The 18,834-nt window shown below is 39.9% G+C and overlaps 1 protein-coding gene across 1 annotated transcript in view; it reads left to right on the top strand.

Annotated features, from left to right (window-relative positions):
• Nucleotides 1–18,834, top strand: part of RYR2 (ryanodine receptor 2 (cardiac)) — a 786,033-nt gene that overhangs the window by 320,054 nt on the left and 447,145 nt on the right. Inside the window, exons 23-24 of the mRNA XM_006872010.1 lie at nt 3,522–3,626; nt 5,954–6,057. Coding sequence (XP_006872072.1) covers nt 3,522–3,626; nt 5,954–6,057 — 209 coding nt within the window. The remainder of the gene's footprint in view (nt 1–3,521; nt 3,627–5,953; nt 6,058–18,834) is intronic.

Genomic DNA, 18,834 nt, shown 5'->3' with positions numbered 1-18,834 from the left:
GGATGTGGTTCAGGCTTCCACCTATAGTCTTATGTATTGCAGAGGCTCCGCAGGAAGCCTCCTTCACTGGGCACGTTGTAACCCCATTTTAGGTGTTCCAATCAGTTATAGGCAGAAGACGGACTTACAAGCTATCTATGGTGATGCTTTTTTGCTATTCCTTTCTCTCCCCCTCCAGTGTCTATTTTATAATATAATGCAAGGAAAACCAAGATTCAAAAGACAGCCATGTTTTGGCTTTTTTATATAGTAACATAAAACAATCAAGTCTTGTTCATAGTCAAAATTCAGTGCCTATTCCAAAGAAAGATGATTCATTGAAATGTAGAAATTTTCAATTCATATCATTAATATCAGACACAAATGAAATTATGCTAGAAATAGTTCAAAAATTTTGCCTCCGTATATTGATAAGGAACTGCCCGAAAGTCAACCTTGATTTAGATCAGGTTATGGAATGAAGGATATCATTGCTATGATATAGCAGATGGATCTGTGATGGAAGCAGAGTATAAAAAAGATGTTTAATTGTGTTTTATTGACTGCAAATAAAATGCATGTGTGGAGCATAACAAATTACGGATAACATTGGAAAGAATGTGAGTTTCAGAACACTGAATTTGCCTCCTGGTGTGGCATTATAGGGTAAGCACTGGCTGTGAACCACAAGGTCCTTGATTCCAGCCCACCTGCTGCTCCTTGGAAACCCTATATAGAGTCTCTATGCATTGAAACCCGCTTGATAGCACTTAACAACAACAATTGCACTCATGAAGAACTTGTACATAGATAGTTGTACTGTCATTTGAAGAGACCAAGGGGATACTGCATGGTTTATACTGCATGTGTGTCAGTGTTGTAACTTTCCCCATTTTTATGCATTCTGTATGCTACGTAAATAATCTGAGAAGTTGGATTGTATGAAGAACGTGCTGTCATGATTGAAGGAAGACTCATTAAGAACCTGTGAGATGCAGATGATACAACTTTGCTTGCTGAAAGTGAGAAGAACTCCAAGTATGTAGTGATGAAGATCAAAAACTGTAGCCTGTAGTACATAAAACAAAAATCATCACAACTGGAGCAATAAATAACATCTTGGAAAATGGAGAATGGGTTGACATTGTCAAGGGTTTCATTTACTAGGATCCACAATCAGCATCCATGGAAACAGCACTCAAGAAATCAAAGACACATTGTGTTAGCTAAATCTGTTGTTAAAGACCTCTTTAAACTGATCAAAAGCAAGGGTGTCTCTTTAAAGACTGAGGAGTGCCTGATGCAAAGCATGGTAGTAGTTTCCAATTGCATCATGTGCGTGTGAAAGCTGATTAATGAATAAGGAATACTAAAGCCTTTGAATTATGCTGTTGGTGGAGAATATTGGCTGTACCATGGGCCGCCTAAAGAACAAACAGATGTGTGTTGGAAGAAGTATGCCAGAATACTCCTTAGAAGCTAGAATGGTGACACTTCATGTCACATACTTTGGGCATGTTATAAGGAAGGACCAGTTCCTGGAGAAAGACATCATGCTTTGTAAAGAGTCATGAAAAGAGAGGACAACTTTCAATGAGATGGACGGACATAGTGGCTGCAACAATGGCCTCAAACCTAGCAATGACCGTGAGGATGACCATGAGGATGACCCAGGACCGGACAGTGTTTTGTTCCTTTGCACTCAGGGTCCTTGTGAGTCAAAATCACTTGATGGTATCTCAAGAAAACATTGAGTTTGTGTTGTCCATTTCTATAAAGTGCAGGACATACTATGTTTAACTAAATTTATTAGTTGAGCCACTGATTGACGTAGATAGTTGGATTATGCAGTGGATTATGCATTTAGCTGCATTATTCCATGGGAAGAAGTGGTGAAAAGCCACTTCTTGTAGAAATACAACCACATCAGTGGACTCATATATCCACTACATTTGTTCAGTTGCTAGACTGTAGAATGATACACAAGTTCTTTACCAAGGTGTGAAAAACCAAACCTGCACTTGAAATGCTCACCTTGCATTCTTAATTAAGAAGTGATTGACCTTTTTTTAAAAAAAGCTTTTGTGAATTGCATAAAGGTTTACCGACAATATCATCTTCTCTACATTCTGTAAACTATACACCTTGTATCATCTTAAAGATACAATATTTATCGTACTTCCTCCCTGTGGCTCTCCATTTACATCTTACATTTCACAAATGAACAAGGCAAACATATTTGATGTATATTAACAAAACAAAAATCTATTTATTCACTCAAATGTCCAAGGGATACATTCTGCCATCCAGCCTCCTGCTCGCAGGCACACAGCCACCGTCTCTGCTGTTGCTGGTTTTCTAGGTAGGGATCTCTCACTCTACTCATGTTCTTCCTTCTTGAAGGTCCTTGATATGAAGAATGCTTCCATTCTGCTTGGAATTTTGAGTCACTGCATTTATAGGCAAAAGTCTAGCTCATCAAATTGCAACAATTTGTACCTATCCTCAGTATCAAACATTTTTATATTGCTTGATTGGATTCTGGTCAACTAGCCATCCAAACTAGGTCAAATGAATAGTAGCTGCAAGTTTGGAAGTTCACACACACCTCTCTACACTTCAGACCAGCTGGGTGCTTCATTCTCACCCCTAACTCCAGGGGCTAGGCCAGTGCCCATAAGCTCAAGAGTTAATGTCTTCTATTAATGAGAACTTGCAAAGATTGTTTCTTTATGGCTTTGTTGTTGTTGTTAAGTCCCGGTGAGTCAGTTCCAACCCATAGTGACCCTGTATAGGGTTTCTGAGGGCAGCTGGTGAGCTTGAACCATAGACCTTGCAGTTCAAACAGCTTTGCAGTCTGGCACATGAATCCACAGAGCTTAGAAGTACACAGAAAACACTCAATGGATCTTGGAGCTCTGGATGGCATAAATAATTAATGTGCTTGGCTTCTAAATGACAGGTTAGCAAATTTAGTCTAAGCAGAACTAAATTGGAAGTGACTGGTGATCTTTTCCTGAAAATTCTGCCAATGAAAACCATGTGGAGCACAGTTCTACTCTTGACACACCTTGAAAAGTAACAGAGGAGAGTTAATATCACTGTAGTCAGATATTTACAACTTGCACAGCTAGTGGACTATACTTTGGGCACTAACTGGTCTCTGGATGCTGACCAGATTGGTTTAAGAGCTTTGAGACAATTTTTCTTTTTAAATAATAAACACATTGGTAGCTTCCTCAGGCCCGTACAACAACATGATTCAGTTGTTCTTATCAGCACTCTATTTCCATCATCTAGCTTCTGTTCATGACTTCCCTATGGAATCAAAACTGTCAGGGGAAGCAGGGGACAAGTCTTAGAATGTATTATCTAAAGACTGTCATGAAATAGATGACTTAGAATCTAGTTAGACTATTACGTGTTGATGACTTCTGAGTCAGTTTTATTTAATGCAATTCTTGGGAGGACACTTAGCAACACATTTTATTAAATTTGTTTCTAATGTGTTTTGTTTTTTCTTTTCTTCCTTTTAATTTTAGATTGTGTTGCCTCCTCACCTGGAAAGGATAAGAGAAAAACTTGCAGAGAATATCCATGAACTCTGGGTTATGAACAAAATTGAGCTTGGCTGGCAGTATGGTCCGGTATACAATTTTGAAATTTATTTTCAGATTCTTTTAGCACATCCTTCTGCAAACATAACTTTTCTCACTTATCCTGTTCTATAGTTGCACGAGTTGGATTGATTTGTTTTTCTGTCCGCATTAGTTTTTGTGCAGCTTTTCTTCACAGGAGAGAAAGACTTATTAGTAAATTCACTGAGGAATTGCCTAGATAATTTAAAAGTTATCAGTATTTGGTCTGAAGATTCTGTTTTCAAATCAAGCTTAACATAGACAGGCAAGATTATACTGCCTTTTTAGTCCCATAAAAAAAAAAAAAAAATCTCACTGATATTGAAAATGAAAACTGAAAATGGAATTAAATGTTGATTTCATTTTCTTCCTCTTGGTGTTTCATTGCTTTTGGCACAGTTGTATGTAGCACTGAAAATCCTGTGATTTCAGACTGAGAAATTATAATTGAGTATGTTTTCAAATAGAGATCTTTGTTTATAGTTTTATTTTTACTGAACCTTAATCCCTTCATCTCATAGATGTGTTTTTGGCAAGAACCATGACAACACTTTCATTTTTATACCACGTTATTCTAAGTATCCCAAAGCTTTTGATACTTTATTATCTTCATCAAATATAGAAATTCCTGTATTCACCCTGTTGTTGTTGTTGTTAGGTGCCATCGAGTCGGTACCAACTCATAGTGACCCTATCCACAGCAGAACGAAACACTTACCTCATTTTTATTGCCATACTTGAGTACATCGATGCTGCCACTTGGCCAATCCATCTCTTTGGGGGTCTTCTTATTTTTCTCTGACCCTCCACCTTCCTAAACATGATACCCTTCGCCAGCGACTTGTCCCTCATGACAGTGTGTCCAAAGTATGAGAGACAAAGTCTGGCATCCTGGCCTCCAAGGAGCACTCTGGCTGCACTTCTTCCGATATGGATCTGTTTGTTATTTTGGCAGCCTTGTGGCACATTCAATATTCTCCTTCAGCACCAAAACTCAAAATCATCAATTCTTCTACAGTCTTCCTTATTTACTGTCCAGCTTTCACATGCATATGAGGTTACTGAAAATACCATGGCTTGGGTCAGGCACACCGTAGTCCTCAAGCTGACATCTTTGCTCTTCAGCACTTTAAAAAGGTCTTGTGCAGCAGATTTGCCTAATGCAATATGTCGTTTGATTTCTTGACTGCTGCTTCCATGAGTGTTGATAGTTTATCCAAGAAGAATGAAGTCCTTTACAACTTCAATCTTTTCTCCATTGATAAGAATGTTGTTTATTGGTCCAGTGGTAAAGACTTTTGTTTTCTTTACATTGAGATGTAATCCATACTGAAGGCTGTGTTCTTTCACCCTAGTGATAGTTTATTGCATTGGGCTGTCAGTCAGGAACACCTATCAGCGTTAATATCAATGATGTAATATACGCTTTCTACTCCCGTAAAGATTTACACCCTCGGAAACCCTGTACAGGCTCGCTATGGGTCGGAACCGACTCAATGGCGCTTAACAACAACAACAACAATATACTCCATACTTGCCAGTGGTGCTTGGGTAGTTTTTAGTGCTTGGCACGCTCCCATGCACATAGATGAATTAGGTTATATTTTCATATCAAAACATGAGGCATTTCAGGATCCACTGGTGATAACGTCATTGAGAATTCTCACTCAGTAGGTAGCCGACCTAAGACTGGAATCCAGGTTTCCTGACTTGTAGTTGTAGGACTCCTTGTGTGGCACTGCGGGTTAATGCGCGGGGCTGCAAAGCTGGTTTGAACCTTAAGGTCAGAGGTTCAAGATCACCAGCCGGTCCTTGGAAACCCAATACAGGGTCATTATGGGTTTGAACCGAGTTGACGGCACTTAACAACAACAATCTATAGGATAAGCACTGAACTGCTTATAGCCACCTTGTATAGGGTTTCCGAGGAGCGGCTGGTGACTTTGAACCACTGACCTGCAGTGTACACCTGTGGTCTGGTGCATTAGTTCACAGTGCCACACCAGGATCCAGAGAAAGGTTAGAGATATGAAAGACCATGTTCAGAAGTGTGTAGACTTAGTGAGGTGGCGGATATGTTGAGAAACGTCCCTTTTGAAGTTTTTCTTTTACAAACGTTTCTATGATTTTGTAGCAATATTTTAAATTTACCCTCATGTTACCTGTGCCTGGAAGATTGTAGAGGTTTCTTTGGGGTGATGGTCTTTAGGGTGAACATGGGTTTTGTTCTTGCTTTCCACTTCCACCTCCACATCCCATTGTACATATTCAGGTGGATCACCTTTGCTTATGTGACATTGGAGACTATTGTATGTCTATTTCTGGTCCTGTTTCAGATTAGAGATGACAACAAGAGACAGCACCCTTGTCTGGTGGAGTTCGCCAAGCTGCCTGAACAGGAACGTAATTACAATCTACAGATGTCACTGGAGACCCTGAAGTGAGTTTAGCTGTTTTTTCATCCCCTGAATCTGCCTTTTCTGAAAGAAATAATCGATTGATGTTGTTATTTAATTACCTATAATTGACAAGAGAGCTTTCAAAAATTTCGTGGAAATAATGGAATTGCATGATAATAGAATTTTTCCATGTATTTTTTTTTTTTTTTAAACTGCCTTGTACTTTAATTCTAGTTAGATCTTTTTGTATTCTATAATGAACTGGATCAGTATTTGTTGGGACTCAGATCTTGACCCTAATGCTTTATGAATTGTTGCTCTATGTTAGGATTTCCCAAAGGGTTTTGTACAGATGTGGATGGGAGTTGCTGAGTTAGAGGGATTGGGTACACACCGGGCCAGCCACAATTGTTAGTTGTAGAATTGTAGCAAAATTTAACATGGAATAGTTCCCAAGATATTTGGGAACTTGTAACTCTTTTGTTCCTCTCCTATCCTTGATGACCTGTAACATTGCCTTTGCTCAAGAAGGCCACTTGTTCTTATGTGTGTCCTAGTGTATCATTGCAGGATAATGCGCTGGATTGCAAAGTCAGTCTGAACCGTAAGGTCGGCGGTTCAAACCTACCAGCCACTCCTCGGAATCCCTATACAGGGTTGCTGTGGGTTGGAGCTGACTCAGTGGCCCTTAACAGCAACAACAACAACAATAACAACATACTGCCTTGTTGAAAACACTAGACTGACACTCTGCAAAAATAAAAACAAGCATTTTATTGAAAGAATAGAATGATTTTGAAATGGAAAGACACTACAACCCTCCATGTAGGATGCACAGTGCTTAAAATTGCAGGGGAGACAATAAGGTCTTTAAAAGGTGACTTGCAGGTTTTGAGCTTGCAGACTCTTACAGGAGGCAGAAGCATGGCAAAAGGTACAAACGGTGCGCTAAGAGTAAACATGATCTGTGAGCTTGTTTGGTACATCTGAGAGTTAAAGCATTTTATCTGAGGTTAATTTTCTGTTAGTGAGTGTGGTGGCCCTGTAGGACAAGCACTGAACTGCAGACCACAAGGTCAGTGGTTCAAGCCCACCAGCCACTCCTAGGGAGAAAGATTTACAGCCTTCAAAACCCTATTCGGGGTGGCTATGAGTCAAAACTGACTCCATGGCACTTAACAATTTTCTGTTACAATTTCAGTCTATCTCCTTTTCCCGAAACTCAGTCTCTTCCTTAGTTACAGATTTGTTGTTGTTGCTAAGTGCCATCAGTGGAGTCTGGATTCCAACCCATAGTGACCCTGTATAGGGTTTCCAAGGAGCTTGAATCACTGACCTTGCAGTTCAAACAACTTTGCAATCTGAAGCATTAGCCCACAGCGCCACACCAGGACTCCAGTTACAGATTTACAAAGGACTAATACAAACATGCTGTGGGTTAATGCGCCAGACTGCAAAGCCATTTGAACTGCAAGCTCAGCGGTTCAAACTCACCTCAGAAACCCTATACAGGGTCATTATGGGTCAGAACTGACTCAACAGCACTTTACAACAACAATAATACAAACACTTGGACTCCTGGTGTGGTGTTGTAGCTTAAGCACTGAACTTCAAACCACAAGGTCGGTGGTTCAAACTCACCAGCTGCTCCCTGGAAACCCTATACAGAGTTGCTATGAGTCGGAACTGACTTGTCAGCATTTAACAACAACAAGAAAAATACAGCAGAAAATCATACTGAATGAAAATTTTAGTTTGGGGAATAAGCAGTAGTGTATGTACCTAGTGTAGTTGCAAAGTGATTTATTTACAAGCCACAACTTCTTTAGGCATGATCAGTTCTATCTCCTGTCCTCGTGCTGACCAAGGTGACTTCTATGGGGCAGCCTTACACATTCTCATCAGACACGAAACAATTCTACGTCCAGGATAGAAATCCTGACCTTGGCTTTTTTGTTCTTCAAGCAGTAAAACTTTGACAAAAAGACTGAACGGCTTCTTTATAAAAGCAGAAATGAAAATCTTAGATCTGAAACGTTTAGATCTGGTCACTTAATTCAGATATGACAGTACCTAGATTTTTCTAAGTTTCAGCAATCCACAATACCTTTGTCTTTTTTGTTTCAGATTTGAAAAAAGACTCATATTCATTGAACTTATTTTACCAGTGACCCAGAACATACAAGCAGTTTCAGATGACAGGATTTGGGTTAAAAGATGTGGTAGTAATTAAATTGTGGGACAAACAAATTGGGCACAGAGTGAATTTGATTGCTTTATGAAGTCTCTAGGACTCCTGGTCTGGAGCTATAAGATCAGCACTGGACTGCGAACCACAAGATCGATGGTTCAAACCTACCAGCTGCTCCTGGAAAATCCTAGACAGGGTCCCTATGAGTCATAGCCCACTTACCAGCACTTTACAGCAGCAACAACAATGATGTGGTGGTACAAACAGTTAAGCACTTGGCTATTAACCCAAAGGTTGTCCTTTCAAATCCACACCCTCAAAAGCAGGGTCTGAAGTCTGCTTCCAAATGGTCACAGCCTACAAAATACTATGGGGCACAGGAAGAATTGAATTTTGTTTGTTTTGTTGATTGTTTATTTTTTAGTAGCTTTATAACAACAACCAAAAACAAACAAATAAGCCAGTTGCCACTCAGTCAGTACCAACTCATGTGTGTCTGAAGAGCCGAATTGTGTCCTGTAGTATTTTCAGTGTCTCATTTTTCAGAACTAGTTTGCCAAGCCTTTCTTCTGAGGTGTCTCTGGTGTTACTGTTGTTGGGTGTAGATGACTTTTCAGTTAGCAGTCCAGTGCTTATCCTGTAGCACCACACCAGGTGCCTCTGTTGTTAAGTGCCGTCGAATCAGGTCCGACCCATAGCGACCTGGTATAGGGTTTCTAAGGAGCAGCTGGTGAGCTTGAACTACAAACCTTGCAGTTCAAACTGACTTTGCAGTCCAGCGCATTAACTCACAGAGCCACACCAGATGGGTTCTAACTACCAACTTTTAGATTAGTAGTCAAATGCGAAAGGTAGGAATCTTAAGTACTTTTATAGGAAACTAATAATAGGAAGCCAAGGAAATTGAGACTGTACTACAGGTTAAAGTGACAAGGCTTATCTGCAATAAAACATGCATCCTTTATACATGTGACCCGATCACCTTTCCTTCAAGCATCTTTCATCTTTCTTTGTGGTCTTGATAGGAGAAATGTGTTTAGTTTGGTAATTCACGGCATCTCATCTTTAACAACAAAATGTTTTATAGAAAGTCATGGTCTAGCACATTGTTGTTGAGTGCTGTCAAGTCTGTTCCAACCCTTAGCAACCCTGCAGAGGGTTCAGACTGACTTTGCAATCCAGTGCATTAACTCACAGCACCACACTAGGACTCATATTGTTGTTGTTGTTATGTGCCGTGGAGTCGGCTCCAACTCATAGCGAGCCTGTACAGGGATTCTGAGGCTATAAATCTTTATGGGAGTAGAAATCCTCATCTTTCTTCCATGGAACAGCTGGTGTTTTCAAACTGTTGACCTTGCGGGTCAAGCCCGATTTGTAACCACTACGCTAGAACTCATATGGTGTAACATAATTGAGTTAAATTTAATATCGATTTTCTATCATTTGAGTGTGGCACTGTAGGATAAGCATTGGACTGCTAAGAACCAGCTTTTCCTGGGAAACCCTCTCCAGGGTAATTGTGAGTCAGGACTGACCCATGGCACTTAACAACAACAACAACAACAACAACAACAACAACAACAACGATTAACAGCAGAGCCAGCAATTCCAAGTAGAGCAGTAGGCACTGGAGAATACAGATTTCCATGTTTGCCTTTCAAAGCCTGAACTCCATTCTCATTGCTAACAGCTAAGGGGACTTGTTTGAGTACTCATCAGGCTGCCTGAATGCTGGTGGTCTTTCCAGTGGGAATGTTAATGACCCTTTTCAAGAGCCAATTCTTGAACTTCTTTGTTGCTATTTCCTTGAATAAAGTTGTTGTTAAGGACCTTGTGTAGAGTTTCCAAGGAATGGCTGGTGAGTTTGAACCACCCACCTTGCTGTTCAAACTGATCTTGAGCTGGAGTGCTTATCCTATGGCACCTCACTAGAACTCCTTAATCAAATGGAGTAATGTACTGGTTTTTTGTTTGTTTGTGTGGTTCACCATGGTATGGTTGTACCATGGCGTGTCTTTGCCTATTCCATTAAAACCAAAATAGGGGACAAAAGCCCTGTTGTTGGTAAGTGCCATCCTGGTGAGTTTGAACCGCTGACCTTGCAGTTCACGCCAGCCTTGAGGTCCAATGCTTACACTATGGTGTCACACAGTTGGGTGATTAAATATGAATTGGACTTTTTGATGTTTTCCTGTGATTTTCTGTACACATATACCTTTTTTTCTGACACACAAATCATGAACTGCTACAAGATTGCAGTGGAGATATATTTCAGATTCATAATGCATTGAAACAAATTTTAAAGAAGAAAGGAAGCCACATAAATTGTTATAATAGAAGGAACTGAGTGTCTGCCACATGAAACTCAGGGCTTCTAGCTATTGGACAGTAAGTCTCTTTTGTAGTTTGTGGACAATGGCTTGTTCCTGGGTCATCCGTCAAAAAGGAGTTAAGGATCTCAGCCCATTGTTGCTCTTATTGGTTTAATTTTGTTGTTGTTACGTGCCATTGAGTCGATTCTATTCGGACCCATGGTGACCCTGTATAAGGTTTCCAAGAAGCAGCTGGTGAGTTTGAACTGCTGACTTTGCACTTCAAATGGCTTTGCAGTCTGGTGCATTAACCCCCAGCACCACAGCAGGACTCCTACTGGTTGGCCAAATAATCCTGATAGATGGTTCTTGTATAAAACGTACCTCTGTTCATCAGGGAAGCATTTGCTGTGGCTAGTGACCTTTTGAAGTCTGGATTGTAATGGTCTAGTTTGTCCCTTTCATGCCGATTTAGACTGATTTGTTACATAAATTCATTAGTGCCTTCTTCTCTTAGGAACCTTAAGACTGAAGCTTAAGTGTTGACAAAGACACCTTACTTTTAGATTTGAATTCTCATCTGTGCAATATGCAGAACTCCAAAACTCTTGACACCCTCCTTCGGAACACTACAACTGTCATCTGTTCTCCAAAATTTAATTTTAAAAATTTAAGTTTTTGCTATAGTTTTAAACCCATACAATACTTTCCAAATTCCAGATTTGAATGTTTGTGTGAATGATTCTAATTTTGAAAAATAATGTTACAATGATTGTTAATCAATATGTAGTGTACTTACATAGTTAACAAAAATACAAGGAGACTGCAACATTCTGCCCAGTCTCTGAATGGCCTGCTGCTTTCTGCTCAGTGCTGGGTCTGTGTTCTGCACACTCTCTGAAGCTATTTTCATCAAACCTGTGGCTTAAATACCAACAGTCTACCAAATGCTCTTATTTCCTATGGCTTTGGGTTTAAGCACTAAAATGTCACATTAACCAAGATCTGTTGCTTCATCTCTCAATAAATAGTTACTGATATTTATTGATAGATTGAGCAGTAAATATTTACCGATAGATACTGTAGAATAAAGTATTCCTGGCATGGCACTGTGGAATAAGCACTGGACTGGTAATTTGAGTTTCAAACCCACCAGCCCCACCTCAGAAACCCTATACAGGGTTTCTCTGAGTCAGATCCGACTCCACACACTTACCAATAACAATAATACTGTAGAATAAACAAGTCTAAAACTGAGACCCTACCTCCAACCAAACCCTTTCGTGTTCTCCTTATTTGTTTCTTCCCCAGTGAGTTCCAGAGCAGCTAGCCTTCTCAGAACTTGTTTTCTGTTGTGATCTTTGTCTTTCACTGCTGTAGGATCAGCACTGGATTTAGAATGAAGAGGTCTGCAATTCCAGGCCACCAGCTGTTCCTCAGAAACCCTATACAAGTCACTAGGAGTCAGAACCCACTCAGTGGCACTTAACCACAAAAACCCTGCAGCAGACATTGTTAAGTGAGTGAGTTAAACTTTGTTAACTCACCAAAGAAAAAGACAACACAGAGACCAAAGAGTTTTTTTTTCAGCCAAAGAACTTGCCACAGTATACACATTGTAATACTAAATTTGCATGAAAATTGTAGTAAAACCTGCAGAAGCCAGAACCTGTGGAAGATGAAAATCAATCAGAGAAGGAAAGTGCACGTATTTTCCAGTGTAAGAGAGAGATAAGTGGCAAGACCTGCACCTCATCAAAGGCTGAAAACTTGGAAGACCTGGAAAAACAAGACAGTTCCCTCAGGTTTCCCTGTACATATATAGTTCTCAAAATCATCTATTGCCTCCATGCTGAAATGATTTTGCCTCTTTGTGTTAGGCATGTTGTTCTTAGATAGAGTGCCAAAAATGCAATCCATTAAAATAATTAAATTGAACTTTCTCAAAATTAAAATCCTTTGTAATTCAAAAGACGCCCTTAAGAAAATGAAAATACAAGCCACACACTGGGAGAAAATACAAATTAAATATTTGATAAAGGTCTTGTATCTAGGATTTTAGAGAGATGTTAAAACTCAATAATAGTATACACAAACTCAATTAAAAAAATAGAAAAAAGACTGAAATCAGTATTTTACAGAAGATATGTGAATGGCTAATAAGCATATTAAGAGATGTGCAACATCGTTGTTGTTGTTGTTGTTGCTAAGTGCCTTAGAATTGGTTCTGGCTCATAGAGACCCTGTATAGGGTTTCCCAGGAGTGGCTGGTGGGTTTGAACAGCCGATGTTGCAGTTCAAACTGAGCTTAAGGTGGAGTGCTTACCCTCCAGCACCACACCAGGACTCATTAGTCATTAGGAAACAGCTAATTAAAACCCCAGTGAGCCACTAAAATGACTACATTTAACAATATTGAGTGTTGGTAAAGATGTAGAGAAAATAAAACCTGCAAGACTCACTGGTAGGAATGTAAAATGGTCACTTTGGGATACAGTTTGGAAGTTTCTTAAATAGTTCAACGTAAAATTAACAAAATACGTAACAATTCTGTCAACGTATATACCTAAGAGAAATGACATCTATACAAAGACTTACACAGGAAGGATCATAGTAATATAATATGTAATATTGAAAAATTGTAAACATACATCAACTTATGAATGTATAAACAAAATGCAGTATATCCACACAATGCGATAAAAAAATAAATAAATAAAAACAAACTCACCAGCCTCTCTTCGGAAACCTTATACAGGATCGCTATGAGTCAGAACCGACTCGATGGTACTTAAGGCAGACTACTTATATATCCTATAATGCAATGCATCCAAAAACAAATCATATTAAGTGAAAGAACCAAACAACCAAACCTACTGCTGTCCAGTTGAATCCGATTCAGAGGGACCCCATGTGTTCCAGAGTAGAGCTGAGCTCTGTAGGGCTTTCTCTACTATAATATAGAAGCATGTCAGCAGACTGTTTGTCTGTTGGGCCTCTAAGTAGCTGAGCACAAACCATTTGCGCCATCCAGATGAAAGAAGCCTAACACCTAAGACAGTATGTTTCATGATTCAGTGTATATGAAATATCCCCAAAAGGGCAAATCTATATAAAGAAGGTCAGTTGCTTTGGAATAGCGGTTGGGATGGACTGCAAATAGGAATGCAGGAGCCTCATGGAGTGATGAACACTGTTGTGGTGATGTTTGCACAAATATTAAAAATAATAACTTGCCCCAAACAAAATAATATAAAATCAAACTTATAAAAATACATTACTGTTTCAATAACATATAATTATACCATTCTGTTGCATACCCCTCAGGAGTCGTGGTATGGTGCTGCAAGCTAAGCACTGGATTGCTAAGTGCAAGGTCAATATTTAAACCCACCAGCTGCTCCTCAGAAACACTGTATGGGTCATTTATAAGTCAAAACAGACTTGATGGCACTTAACAACAACAACATTACTTAACCCTCAGTGGCTGCGAGTCCATCTGTGGCTTCTTTAGATTCATACTTGAGGCTCTCTGTTAGTAAGCATTATGTATTTATTAAGCATATTTGATATTGTCAATTTCCACCAATATTTCTTTTTTCTCCTTAACCTACAACACACGATTCTATTTTCAGCTCTTCTCTCCCCTTTCCAAATAGAACTCATGTATTATCAAATAAAAATATGTACTGGGCAGTGTTCAACCTGGCAAGGATGACTGTTCTTCAAAAGAATTATATGTAAGGACAGGGAAGGGACCAAGGTAAAGGACAGGTTGAGAGTTGCAATAGGGTGGACACTAATGTAGTGCGGAGAGAGATCAACCTTCACTTTGTTAGACAAAGAACTAGAAGGTTTTTACAAAAAAGTTAAGGGGTTATGGATCACTGGGATGTGAGTAAGCTAGGAGATTACAAATAGGGTTATTTGACTGGGAATGCTTCCACCCCTATTATAAGACTGTGGATTCTAGGAGACCCAGGTAGAGGAAGAGGCAGATAAGGTTTTTTTGGTTAGACTCTGAGGTTGTAAAAGACAGAGAGTGAGAAAGGTCAGAAGATAAACTGGAAAACTAACTGCCTCCAAGATGATTTCGACTTAGGAGACAGTAGAACTGCTTCTTACGGCTTTTGAGACTGTAAATCTTAAGGGAGTAGACAACCTTGTCTGTCTTCTGTGGAGAGGCTGGTGGGTTTGAACTGCTAACCTTACAGGCAGTAACCCAATGCTTATCCCCCAGTGAAAAAGTAAAAAGACTTGTTTATGTAAACAGAGACCCTTCATACTTCTAGATCAGTGGTTTACATTGAGCAGTTCTCTGGAGCTAAAGGATGGAGGGTGATTAACTGCTGTCCTCCAGTACCATGAGCTGCCCATAGAACCAGCAGATCTGTGTGGGAAGAAGTGCAGCCAGAGGCTCCTTGGAGGCCAGGATGGCCAGACTTCATCTCTCATACTTCGGACATATTGTCAGGAGTGTCTAGTCTTTGGAGACGAATATCGTGTTTGGTAAGGTGGAGGGTCAGAGAAAAAGAGGAAGACCCCTAATGAGATAGATTGGCAAAGTGACAACATCAGTGGGCTCAAGCTTGGCAACGATAGTGAGGTTGGCCTAGGATCGGGCAGTGTTTTGTTCTGTTGTACCTAAGGTCGCTCTGAGTCGGTACCAACTCAATGGCACCTAACAACAACAACTCCAGTATCCTGGGGTTTGGGCAAACTTTTAACTTCCTTGAGATGACGTACCATATGCTTCCCCAACGTGGAACGTTTCCCTCCTCATTCTCATTCCCAAAAATCTTCTTCACCCAGGGAATACTAATTAGTTCTTCTTGATATCTTAAAGTTACTTCTATAAATTGTGACTTTGCTGACTTTGAACCCTACTCTCCAATCATGTTGAACAGAAACTTGCACTACAAAGTACCTTGTAAATTAAATAGTGGTGACTCAAATATTAATTGAATTTTTATGCAAAATTGGGATATTATGTTCCACTGTCCCTCAGAAGTTCCAAATGGTCAGGATCCGATGGTCCTGAAGGAAGAAGACCAAACAACAGCACTGAAGGCCTTGGTGAGAAAAAAGACTCCAGGAGCTGAGGGAACTACAAACATATGCAGCACTTGAGGTGCTCACTCATCTATGCCAAGAAATTTGGAAGATGTCTACCTGGCCAACCCATTCCAAAGAAGGGTGACTCAGTGGAATGTGGAAACCATCGAACAGTATCAGTAATAGCACATGCAAGTCAAACTTTGCTGAAGAGAATCAAAAACGGTGGCAGCAGTGTATCAGCAGGGAACTGCCAGAAATTCAAGCTGGATTCAACAAATGACGTGGAACTAGGGCTATTATTGCTGGTGTTCCATGGATTGTGGCTGGAAGCAGAGAGTAGCAGAAAGATGTTTTCTTGTGCTTTGTTGGCTATACAAAGACATTCGACTGTGTGGATCATGGCAAGCTATGAATAACATTGCGAAGAATGGTTATTCCAGGACATCTGATTGTGCTCATGAGAAACCTGTGTATAACCCAAGGAGCAGGCATTACAACAGAACAGTGGGATACTGAATGTTTTAAAATCAGGAAAGCTGTGTTCCAGCATTGTTTACTTATTCAGTCTGTATGCTGTGCAACTAATCCAAGAAGTTGGATTATATGAAGAAGAACATGACATGCAGATTGGAAGAAGACTCATTGACACACTTCAGTATGCAGATAGATGACACAACCTTGCTTTCTGGAAGAGTTGTTAAATGCCATTTATGAGTCGATTTGGACTCATAACCAGACTGTATAGGGTTTTTGAGTTAGTGACTGGTGGGTTTGAACTGCTGACCTTGCAGTTAGCAGTTCAGTGCTTAAAAATAATGATAAGAATAAAATACAGCCTTCAGTATGGTTTGCACATCACTGTAAACAAAACAACAACAAAGAACCCTCACAACTGGACCAATAAATAACATCATGATAAAACATGAAAGTTGTCAAAAACTTCACTTTACTTGAAACCACAATCAGAAATCATGGAAGCAGCAGTCAAGAAATTGAATGGCATATTACATTTAGCAAATCTGCCGCAAAGTATCTCTTTAAAATTTTAAAGAAGAAAGATGTCACTTTGAGGACTGAGACGTGCCTGACCCAAACCATGGTGTTTTCAATAGCCGCACACATGTGAAAGTTGGACAGTGAATGTGGTGGACCATAGAAGAATTGGTGCATTTGAATTATGGTACTGGAGAATAATATTGAAAGTACCATGGACTACCAGAAGAACATACAAACCTGTTTTGGAGGAAGTATAGTCAGGATGCTGTTAGAAGCTGTGATGGGGAGACTTTGTCCCTTATACTTTAGACATGTTATCAGAAGGGATCAGTTCCTGGAGAAGACATCATGCTTGGTATAGTGGAGGGACAATGAAAAAGATGATGGTCCCCAACAAGATGGATTGATGCAGTGGCAGCAACAATGGGCTCAAAGATAACAAAAACTGGGAAGATGGTTCAGGACCAGGCACTACTTGGTTCTGTCAGCATAAAGTCTGAACAGACTTGATGCTGTCTAACCATAACAATCCTCCATATGAGTTTAATTCACACTTCTCTAGATAGTAGGATCATGAAGAGAGGATCATGAAGCTGAAATAGTTAGGAGGAAGCCATAGTATATTTTGTAGAAGGCTATCTCTCTCCCTCTCTCTCTTAGAAGAATGGTATTACATTAGTAAATGTTCTCTGGTTTAGGCTGACTTGATATTAGCACACCACATGGCTTCATCTCGCAGTATGAATTCACATAGACCATATTCCTGACATGTAATGCCACATGTTAATTTGCAGTGATAATAACAATATACCATACCTCGTTGTGACCATTCCCAGTTTCACAGATCAATTTGGGAAGTTATAATTAGATTTCTGGGTGATCATGGACTGAAAAGTTTAGTTGCCTCGATTTAAGATAAATCATAATATTATTGCTATTTATGAATCCTTTCAGACCCAGGTTTGGCTTCCCTTCGTGATATATTTTTATAACCACATACCCATCTTAGTTACCTAGGGCTATTATCACGGAAATACCACATGAAGGTGGCTTTAACAAACAGAAATGGGTTTTTTCATGGTGCAGGAAACTGGAAGTCCAAATTCAGGAGATTGTCTCTAGAAGAGGACTTCCTTTCTCTGTTGCCTCTGGGGAAAGATATTGTTTCTTTTCAGCTCCTGTTTCCTTGTTCTTTGGAGATCTTCTGTCTTCTCTCACATGTGCTCTCTTGCTTGGCTGTTTATGCAATCAAGAGATGGATTGAAAATAAACCCTCGTACTATAGGATAAGCACTGCTCCACAAGGTCAGTTTGAATGACAAGGTTGGGCGTTCAGATCCACCAGCTGCTCCTCAGAAACCCTATCCAGGGTCATGATGAGTGGGAACCGACTCAATGACACTTAATACCTGCCTGTAGTTACTGGTAACCCGGATGCTTCTTTGCCACAGGCGGTTCTGTCTTAACACCATCCTTTCTTTGGACCAGGCATATAGTAGTATTCAAACACATATTTATTGAGTGAATAGATAGATGAATGAATGAGTATTATGTGAAGATCTCCCCTCCCTTGGACAGTCTTTAAATAAGTATAAGCTGTTGGTACCTGTGAGTCAATTTTCTATTCTTCTGATGCTGGAAATCTTTGATTGAAATATTCTTTATTTCGATAATTGTATAGCTCTAGTCAGTTCTTACTTTATCGTGAGCTCTGATAGCGTAGTGGTTACAAGTTGGACTGCTAATCTCAAGGTTAGCAGTTTGAAACTACCAGCTGTTCCTCAGGAGAAAGGTGACGCGTTCTGCTCCCTAAAGATTTACAGATTCAGAAACCTGTTACAGGGCTGCTCTGAGTCAGAAGTGACTCCACCACCACCAGCACCACTTATCTATGTGAGCCCAGAGATTTGAGTTTGACATTAGGAGGGTAATTTCACAGGATCAATTTAATTTTGTCATATAATTTGTTGTTGTTGTTAGGTGCCATTAAGTTGGTACCGACCCATAGCAACCTCATGCACAACAGAACGAAAACACTGCCCGATCCTGGGCCAACCTCACTATTATTGCCATGCTTGAGTCCATCGATGCTGCCACTTGGCCAATCCATCTCATTGGGGGTCTTCCTCTTTTTCTTTGACCCTGCACCATATCAAACATGATACCCTTCTCCAGCAACTAGTCCTTCCTGACAATATGTCTGAAGTATAAGAGACGAAATTTGGCCATCCTGGTCTCCAAGGAGCACTCTGGCTGCA

Source organism: Chrysochloris asiatica, unplaced genomic scaffold, assembly GCF_000296735.1.
Source record: "Chrysochloris asiatica unplaced genomic scaffold, ChrAsi1.0 scaffold00179, whole genome shotgun sequence".
In the NCBI taxonomy this organism is placed as follows: Eukaryota; Metazoa; Chordata; class Mammalia; order Afrosoricida; family Chrysochloridae; genus Chrysochloris; species Chrysochloris asiatica.
The sequence above is the reverse complement of the archived record's forward strand: the minus strand, read 5'-3'. Positions and strand labels throughout refer to the sequence as shown.